A 10,550-nucleotide genomic window follows, 5' to 3' on the forward strand; every position below is an offset into this window, starting at 1 on the left:
TTTTTATACTTGACTTGACTCTCTGAGCAACAACCGCACGAGTTCCTGTGTGCAAGGGCAAATGGCAAATAAAGTTCTTGAATCTTTCTGTCAGTGTTTTGTTGATTGAATTGCTCTCTGATAACAAAGTATATCATTTATACTTTTGTATAGCTGTCTAATTGTATAACAGCTGTGTGAATATTTAAGGAAACGTTTCTCTATTTATTATTTTCTGTTGATCGAAATCTGAGCAGGAGGCGACATGTCATTGCCACCTGCTTTGTAGGTCTGCTTGTTGTCTTTCTCCCATCTGTTCCGTTCTCATCTTCTTCATCTGTCTGCCGTTCGTTGTCATCTCTCTCTCCCAGTCCTCCCTTTGAGACATTGTAATACACCCTTCTATTCTTCTTCCTGCCTCTCTTCTCGACCAGTTCCCTGGAGGTGAAGGCTGCTGTCTCGTGGCCCTCTCCTGATGTTCCTTTTTTTTCATTTTTTTCAAACAATACCATTCATCTCTTACTCTTTCTCCACAGTGGCCCCTCTGGACCACAGTGCTCTCTGTCTGCAGCCTTCTACAAGCTGGCCACCTGCCCCTTTGGTTCCTGTTTTAATGTATCTCTCCTCCTCTTTCTGTATTTCTAACACCCATTCCCTTCTTCACTTTGTTTTCCTCTCTCTGGCTGATTGGTAGTCTCTCTCCCTACAGACCCTGCTTTGGCTTTATATGCTCTGTGTAGTCATGCATCAGTGACCCCCATCCCTGTCTGCCATCTCCCTGTGCCTTCTTTGTCATTCTTCTCTCTGCTCTGCCCCTTCTTTCTTGTGATTCCCTCATACACTGAATATGGTGTTGTTTCCTTCCTCGCTCCTCGATTAAAGTATCCTCTTTTTCTCCAGACCTGCAAGAGGCTGCAATGCACAGCACCATTTTCTCTACTCAGTGCCATATTTCAGTGGCCCTCTTTTCTGTTTCACCCTCTCTTTCTATGCTGTTCTCTTTCAGTTCTTTATAAGCTGCATCTCATTTTCTTCACCCTCTCCCAGTCTTTTCTTCCCTCGCCCCTCTTCTCTTTCTCTCCAGTTCCCTAAAGATAACCCAGATATGTTCCTACTATTTTAGCTGTTTCAGAAAAATATCTGAATTCCCTGCTGTACTTTACATCTCACCTCCCCTTTTGTCTCTTCTCTGGTTTTTTTTATTCTTACCATTTTATGCAGTATTGTTTATTTACATATATGTCTTTTTGTCTGAGCCCTTTAGTCCTCAAGTCCTTGAGGAAGTGCACTATATCACACTGGCCCTCCTGTCTGAGTCTCCATCCACCTATCCCATGCAGTTTCTTCTCACTGTCTTTCATACACTCCTCATTCCGCATGCTATTCTTAAGGGACCTAATTTATGACAAAAAAACATTAATTTTGCCTATTACATAATATCGTTTCTCAAAGAATGATAAAAATTGAATTTACGCGTCCATGACATCCATATCTTGGTTAATGATGGATATTGGCTTAATGTTTGGATACAAGATAGATAATTGTAAAAGTGTGAAATCAGTGTAAACCCACTCATTATCACCCCCGGATGATTTTTTTTCATAACCCTCAGCTTTGGCTTGGCTTTAGAGACAAAATTGGTGAGTAATACTCTTTTGTAAATGAGACCTCAGGGCCTCTTCTGCTTTGCTTTACTTTATTCCATCAAATCTCTCCTTAATCCATATCCTTTCCTCTTTTTTCTTTCTCTCTCAGCCTCTCTCATCTTGTCCCTGTTTCTTGAATTGATTATTAAACCATTTTTCTTTATGTTTTATTTCTTGGCTCATCTCCCAGATGTTGAGGAGGTGGAAAATCTTCTGCTATACAACCTTCCTTCTCTGTGTTGTCGTCTGTCTGACTGGCCCTCTCTACTGTGTGAGGCCCCGGGACTCCAACTGTGTGAAAATAAAGGACCAAGGGCCACTCAGTACTGTCTCCTGATATTGTTACATATTGTCCTACAGCAAGGAGACAGGTAATACAGTGCACACCTACACACACACACACACACACACACACACACACAACCACACACACACACACAGACAGTCTGTACTTGCCACTGGATGACATAGAGTACCACCAATCAACAGAAAACATGAATAAACACAAGAAAAATGTAAAGACCTTCTCCTATTGTACTCACATTTCAGACATGCGCATCCACAAATCATACAGGGATTCAAACAGTAACGTTGCAACATGTCAAAGAGTTGAAAAGTTGGAAAATCTTATGTTCTGAGCTGGTATTTTTGTGTAAATGGGAATTGGAAACAATATTTTCAGCATCATTGAAAAGCATTTTAATTTAACTTGTGCCTGGTGCTGCTGCAGAGTGGTATGGTAAGAAGAGAGAGCATAGTGTGATCCACAAGTACTGACTTTGTTCTCCCATAGTAACATCCATTTTCACTGCCCAAATAGTCTTTGAGCAGTATTATCTGACGCTGTAGTTTATAAATATAAAGAGTAAAATGTCAAACATCTCTATACTCCATATCAGGTATGGCTTGGCGATGTTCACAGAATTGAATATTACAACCTGAAAATGCTTTAGAGATGTCTTTAGGTGCTTCCAGAGATATTTGACACTTAAATTAACCTTGAGAAACTAGTGCTAATGTGGAGATAAAGACCAGCGGTGGCTGTGGCTCAGGAGGCAGAGCAGGTCATCCACTGATCAGAAAGAAGATCCCTCTGCATGTCAAAGTGTCTTTGGGCAAGTTGCTGAACCCCAAATTCCCCCCGATGCTGTGCCAACTGCCTGAATGGATGAATGTGACATGTGGTGTAAAGTGCTTTGAATGGTTGGAAAACTAGAAAGGCACTATGTAAGTGCAGTCCATTTATCAAACAGAGTTGTTGTCATTTTACCCAGCTGAAGTTTTGTAACTAATATAATAATAATAATTGAATTGAATAAATACATAAATACTTCACAATTAACCACTTTGCTGCAATGCAGCCCTTGGGAGCAGAAAAGGGAACATTTGAGCTGTATCACAGTAATGAAATAACAAAAATCCCCAACAATATCTAGTGTCAATATATCAATATAACAGGTGTCAAAAATATAACCCAGCCCTACCAGTTGGTTTTACACATCGCTGCAGCTCTCTCCCTGTTCCAGCGACACTGCTGCAGCCCATCGGGGGTGTTTTTTAAGTACATATTTTATTTTACCTCAGAGATACATCGGCTTCTTTGGAGAGTTTAATCTGTCCGTTTTCGGAACCTCGACTATGCATTACCCCCCAGGGAAGGGGATGAAAGCCTCTCCCTGCCACTGTGTGGTCTCATCAAGATTAATGGGAGCTGTGGCCAGACATTCACATAGCGTGGGAGGGCTGAGTGTGTGTGTGTACTCACGGATAGGATCTGTGAATATGTGTTTGTATGCATTCTAGCTGACTGTCTTTGTGTATGTGTGTATTTTTGCGTGAGAAAGAGAGATTGCAAGTGTATGACATCAACATGCCCCTGAAGCACTTTGTCTGCTTTGCACACAGCTGATGTGTTTGTCCACTTCAATACCCTCACCCTGAACGTATCTGCTGAGGCGTGTTTGACATTCAAGTGTATGTGCGTCTGTGTGTTTGTATACATTCAAATGTAAATGTTTAGCCACATCTATCCACATCTATGTGTACTTTAAATATTTTGTGGCAATGTCATCATTTTTGTGCATGTTTTGTGTCTGTGTGTATGTGATCCAGGCTCCTCCCAGACCAGACAGTGTTCTCCAGTGTGGTGTGGCTGTTGCGCTCGGTGCAGGAGCAGGGCGGCTGTGCCCTGCCTCGCTCTGTGCTCCGCTCTGCCCTCTACCTGCTGGCAGTGACACAAGACAAGAGCCCCAACCTCGACGGGGTAATTCTGATCAGCTCACTGAACAGAAATCAAAACATACTTTAACTTAGGAAGGTAGAACAGTAGATATACAGCATCAAGGTTAGTTTAAGAAAGGTTTAAGCTCAATTTTATGCTTTTCAGTAGAACATTGCCATTTTTTGGGATTTGCCTTTGCCTTGGTTACTAAAATGTGATATTTAAAAAAGTGGTCTGCCTCAATTTAAAATATTCTCCTTTGTTTTCTGTTCAGTGAGTCAACGTAACAATGCTAACAATGAAAAAAAATTATATTAGTTGAGATAGGTTTAACAGGATGTTTTTCCTTGGCACAGAGAAAGAGAACAGCATGTACTGGAGCTAGAGTACTGTGTGGTTCAATATGTAGACCATTAATATGGAGGCCAAGGAATACTCAGAATCATAGCTTGACAGCTCATATTCATCTTTTGATACAAAATCCATATTCTGCTGTTGATGATTCAGCAGGGAAGAATATTAATCCTATAGCTTTTGTAGAGCTATACAAATAATTTTTTCCCAAAATAACGTACTTCTCCTTAGTTCAATTAACACTACGTGACAAAACTTTGTCCTGCAGCTTCTCCGAAAGTATTTCATGCTACATACTTTATGTTGACTACGAATATAAACAAGCAATAGATTACAGGAGACCTGCTGCTGTGGCTGAGAGCTCTGCCTCAGTAAGGTTTAAAAGTCTCATATTTGGTTTGTAAAGAAAATTATTTTCAAAACCTTTTGACTTGTGTGTGTATGCTCATCTCAAAGAAAGTACTTTAGCTTTTTCAATTTTTCTTTACCAACCTACTCAAGGCTCATTTTAACTGCATCAGCAAGGCACTCTCCTCCTGCCAAAGCTTCCCGTCCCTCTACATTCACCACCCTGCACTCCTCCACTTCATCTGTCGCTATCCGGAGCTAGCAGAGAAATTTGGGCCCCTGGTCTTGGAACTTTGGTTGACCAAACAAGCACAGCACACAGACACAGAGCACAACATGGTGAGGGGACAGTTGTTTCACTCAGACTAACAAATAATTTTAGCGATTTGATTGCACACATGTAACTTGTTACCCTCTAATTCATTTCACTTTAACAGAGTTAGAGATTGGATGCATTACTGTGTGTTTTTACTTCCCTTTGAACTCACTGAATTTATGAAAAGGTGGTTGGATTTTATTCTTGTGTACAGGCAGACATACAAGAGAAGGTAGAAAGCTGTGCAGATGAGAGGCAGGATCAGGAACCGGACACAGAAACTATGGAGCTACTGACTCTGATAGAGAAGTACCCAGCTGTCATACTGACCCTCCTGGTGAGAACCATAGACCAAACAGAAACTTGGATTTAACTTGGAAGTTGGCCACATTAAAGTGAAAATACTTTTAAATGCTGGCTGATGTGCTGCGTTGTTTCACACCCAAATAGAACTGTCTGTCAATCCTGGAACAGTAATAAGACTTGGTCCCATAGTTTGTGTAAAACACATGTTTGTGTTTAATCTGCATTGAGTAGCTGGATGCCTTGATTGCGTTAAGGACAGTGCTGGTACAAAAATATGTTCTAAATGATTCTGTTTTAAAGCTTGTGTCTATCTTTCTGTTTGACTGTCTGTCTGTATGACCTCAGGACATGGTCTGCACCAGGGAGGCCCCCCTGGCAGAGCGGGCACTCAGGGTGCTGGAGGTTCTCTTGCGTGGTCAGAAAGACTATGAGGCAGATTTGTGTGCCAATCTTAGGCCAGCTCTGCTCCAGGCTTTACAGAGGCTCAGTATGGAGAACTTGGGCCCCGGGTTTGGACAGGGACACACTGCACAGGGTAAGAAACATTAGCTCACAAAAGCAGAGTGTATAAATGTATCAAAGTATTGTAGAAATAGCTGTTGCATCCCCAAAGAAAAAACATTTTGAGGTAAAGATCTTTGCATGGATCAATGTAACTACCCCGTGGCTCAAGTTTATTGATGTGGGATGTACAGTAATGAAAGAAAATGATAAACAGTAATTTCAAAATCAGTCAGGTCCTGTTTTTTTCCTCCTTCATGGAGATGGTGATGAAAATACAGCAGTTTTATGGGACCAGTGTGTTGGATTTAGTGTCATGCGGTTAGGTAGAGAAGGCCCTATCTAGAATCAGGTTGGTTTGTCCGTTCTGGGCTACTGCAGAAACATGGCTGTGCAAACTGGTGGGCTCCCTGGCTGACAACCCGCTCCCTATCTCATTCTAAGGTAACAAAAACACACCGATTGTTATTTTCAGGTGATTATACACTAATGAAAACATAATGATCAATATTATATTCCATTTCTGCCAATAAATACACCTAAATGTTACACACTAGACCTTTAATTTACACTTCTACTAGCAATTAATAGGAGATGCAGAAATGAATCAGACAACATAAATGCTTTTTGACAGTTTAATTTGCCTGCAGCACGGTAATGGGTTCTTTCATTTGAAATGAATGGGCCTCAATCAGGCAGTTTCGAACATATTATATTATGTGGAGCTGATCACACTTCAACAATTCGTACAATCAAATATAAATATTACCAATTCATGCACACATAAATGCACAATCACGCAGACTCACAGACACACACACACCCAAACCTCACATTGACCACAGTCAGATTACTTCATGAGGTAACCTCCTCATGGGCCATAAAACCATTGGCCATTGGTTTTTCTCTTCCGACATTGAAACCTACACTGTTGTCTCTGAAAGCTTACTGGCCTCTGCTGTGCCCACACATTACACCCTTTAAGGAGTCACCTGTCCTTATTCTACCTAAAATTAGTCATACACAGGGGTTCACTGTACATTAATACCTTTATGACTCGTAGGGCTACAGAATGGTAAATGGACTGTACATATAGCGCCTTTCTAGTCTTTTGACCACTCAAAGTGCTTTATGCTACATGTCACATTCATTCAGGAGGAACTGGGGTTAAATTTGCCAACCTTTTCATTAGTAGACAACCCGCTGTACCTCCTGAGCCACAGTCTGCTCACACACCACTAGAGAACACGCCGCTGCATTTATACATTTTTCTACAGCAGTCATCATTCACAATCACGTATCAACATTAATGCCAACTGATTTGATTTGCCGCCCAGTTATAGCTCATTAAAGCACAGATACAGTTAATTGCAGGGGATAGATTGAGGTAAATGTTGCTGTTTATTCCCCTCAGTTTATGTTTTATGATGCGGCAGACAGTCTTTTGTTTTAATCCTGGCTGTGATTCCGCCTCAGTCTTACACATTAAAACTTTGTATAGCAAATATAGCAAGCTTTTAATTAAATTGTCTCTTGCCTGCACAATACAAGCTCATGCACACTCACATTCACATAAACATAAACATAGAATCACAGGTTTACCCGGTGGGCTCCTGCGCCGTGAGATGTAATAAGAATAAATGCACCATGACAGTCTTTTTTTTTTCTCCACATACAGCAAACACTGAAAGAGTTAATTAAATCTCAGCTTTATAAACAGACAGCAGCACCAGAAACACCTTGGGCTATTTGGTCTCAGATGGCCATCTCTTCATATTGACTTGAAAGTTATTTTTGATTAAGAAAAGCTATTTTTGGTTAACTGTCTCTCCCCAGAATTCCCACTACATTATGTTCCTCACACGCTGTACAACAAACATTTTGATGCGATCAAGACTTTATGAAGAAAACAGTTTACACTTCAACTCGCATGATTACTGTGGAGACTAGAAATACATAGTGTTCATTGTTGAAACATTTTGATACCTAAGATACCAATTTTCGTTTAACTAAATAATGCAAACTTGTGTTTCACGTTGTCTTACCACAAATGCCTGTTTGCCTGTAAGCTTAAGCATACCACAGGGATATTTTTAACTGGTTATGAAACAGTGTCAATACTAATCTATAGCTGTGGTTCCCAACCTTTTTCCTTAAGGGACCTCTTTTTTATCATTTAGTACTGGTCTGTATGACCTTCATAAACAAACAAGACCATCAGCGCGAAAATTTGCTGCTTCCACAGTTTGTGACCGGATTCAGTCAGATTCCCCTTGAAATCAATGAAACAAAGCGATAGAAACACAACCGCTTTTGCATTTCTTGTAGGGGCTTTAGTGAAAAATGCCAAGTCTTGCTATTTTGTAGTTTTCAGAGTTTGGAGTTATGCACATTGTGGCAGGTGAAAACAAGAGGCTGAGGTGAGAACACTGACAGTACGACTTGCATGGCTACACTCTCCAGCTGTGAGAAAGTTCTGGCAATAAATAAAATGTGAGTGAACAGCATTGAAAAAGGCCACTGAAACTTGTTTCAGTGACATACCAAAAGTATAAATATACATTGATTAAAGGTAACTTCTAGAAGTTGGTAAATCGTGTGTTGATATGTGAAACGTCAGGCTGTCAATCTCTCATTTGTATATATTAATTCAGTGATGGGTTTGAATTCTTAAAAATCCTCAAAGTTTTAAAAATGTGTTCATCCTCAACTCCACAAACTTGATCTCAGTAGACCAACAGATTAGGTGTAGGGCATTTAAATAATGATGTGAAAATAACAATTGCTATAAAGAGCAGTAAAACATCAATAAAGCAATGTGCATGGATTAATAGGTCCATTTGGCACGATGTTCTTTTGCAACATAATGGAAAGCACTTAGTTTAATTATTCTCACATGTTAGATCTTTTGAAAGAATACCTGCGTCAGGCCATTCGCCTAGGCAACATTTTCTTTCTGATGGCTCTAACAACTATTCAAACTGCACCTCGTTATAACGGCACAATTAAAAGCGGGCTGATTACGGGCACATTAAGAGACAGTAAAATTCTGTCTCTGTCAAATATTTGATTATACTAAATGCTCCAAAAAACATGTTCATTGTCTTACTCTGGGACACCTTTCATAAGGTAAACACATGAAGATAGATTGAACTTCTACTTGAGCTGAAGGACAGTTCATTGGTCACCAAGTAAGAATGCTTTACACATCCTGAAATACTGCAATATAATAGTTGTGCTTTATGGTTAGTTTACACGCAGTAAATGTGGCTTGTGGTGGTGCTATTTGTTTTAACTATCCTGCCAGGAAAACTTCGTTTTAACCGAAGTGTAATCACAAAGTGTCCCCTAAAACTTGGTTGTTTTTAAATTGGATTGAAATGGCAAAACAGTTCCCAGAACACTGTCGCTTCTGATTAATGTTGGCAGGGAGGAACCATTAATCCTCTGTTAAAACGAATCCTCCCAACATCCCTTGTCGGTACAGACGGTGGGAAGTGAGATACTTATTTATCTAGATGTCTCTCCCGAATTAAGCATATGGTATTGATTTTGTTTCAACATGCAGTAGTATCAGTGTGCATAAGGTTGCTACCATACACAGGTTTTGTATCCTTATATATACATTTTAGAGAGGGAAACTGTTGTGTTTGTGTCAGCTTTGTTCTAATAGTATTAGTCCTAAATTCCATTATTCAGATGGAATAAACTAAGACCAGGGAAAGTGCAGCTTTTTTGAGGAAGGTAGATTAAATCAAACTTTTTCTTGTGTTTAACATGTTGTGTAACAGTTTAGAAGAGACATTATACATTTAGATATATAGAACAGCTCTGCTTCCAGTTGTCTGCTATAGAATCTATCAAATCGTCAACGAAAACTCGTCTTATAAAAGAAGATTACAATTTATTACAGTTTGCTCTGAATCATTCATTTAACAACAATTTAAGAAATTTAGTAAAACCATAATACAGTATGATCATGACATCATCATACACGTTTACTGAGTTAATGAATCTTCATGTTAATTACAGCTAATTAAAATCTCTTCAGAGCAGATGGGAATGAAAAGTTCAGTGTTGGTTTGATTGTCGGGATATCACATAAGGTGGTAGGGCACACGCGTCCAGCTTTAAGGCTTCAATTCTGTTAAGACATACTGCGCATCACGTGCATGCATATCTGGTGCTGCAATGTGCTTTTTGGTGGAGGTGTCTACCAGATAGTGTTATTATGTCTGTATACTTGACCAGGTTAATGAGCACAGCTGAAGGGCACAGCACCAGTGTGCCAGCTGGGGATTTAGAGACTGTTGCTGTGGTTAGCCTCTGCCTGCTTTGTGCTCATCCCAGGCCCTGTGGGGATTACTGGCTGTTATCTGTGCACGTGTTACAGTTCAGCCCACTGCAATTTGCATTAATATATACTTTATATTAGCCTCTAATGCGGCGGCGTCCTCTGAGGGGAGACATTTCAGTGTTATCCACCGGGGTGAAAGAAGATGTAGACGCCTGATCTTCCTCCAGTCTCTTTCCAGTTGGAGTATTCCTGCTCTCCTTATACCTCGCCTCCCTCTTCACGCTCCCTCTCTCCTTTCTCTCTGTTTCTTTCACCCTTAATCCCTTCTGGATCCAGACCCAGAATATTGTTGTTTAAAGTGTGCACGGTAATCTTTTATATTTCTGAGATGTGCATACTTCTTCTGCTTCTGCTTCTTCGTCCTCTTGCTTCCTCATGATGACTGTGCTCCAGCCACCCCTTGTTGGTAAACCAGATTCCCCGAGTCACTGCATGATCTTCGTACTTGTTTTAGAAACTCTTATCACTAAGTAATGAGACTGTCTCTCACCAGCACCACTTCCTCATCTCTCTCTCTCTCTC

At 40.3% G+C, this 10,550-nt stretch overlaps 1 protein-coding gene across 1 annotated transcript in view; it reads left to right on the top strand.

Moving 5' to 3' along the window:
* Positions 1 to 10,550, top strand: part of LOC118322644 (meiosis inhibitor protein 1) — a gene marked incomplete in the record, with an annotated part of 52,376 nt that overhangs the window by 26,076 nt on the left and 15,750 nt on the right. The window contains 5 exon segments of the mRNA XM_035654376.1: positions 1,816 to 1,996; positions 3,738 to 3,888; positions 4,702 to 4,887; positions 5,079 to 5,201; positions 5,516 to 5,705. Coding sequence (XP_035510269.1) covers positions 1,816 to 1,996; positions 3,738 to 3,888; positions 4,702 to 4,887; positions 5,079 to 5,201; positions 5,516 to 5,705 — 831 coding nt within the window.

The sequence above is a fragment of the Morone saxatilis genome, unplaced genomic scaffold (assembly GCF_004916995.1).
Source record: "Morone saxatilis isolate NCDOM2014 unplaced genomic scaffold, NCSU_SB_2.0 Contig14, whole genome shotgun sequence".
NCBI lineage: Eukaryota > Metazoa > Chordata > Actinopteri > Moronidae > Morone > Morone saxatilis.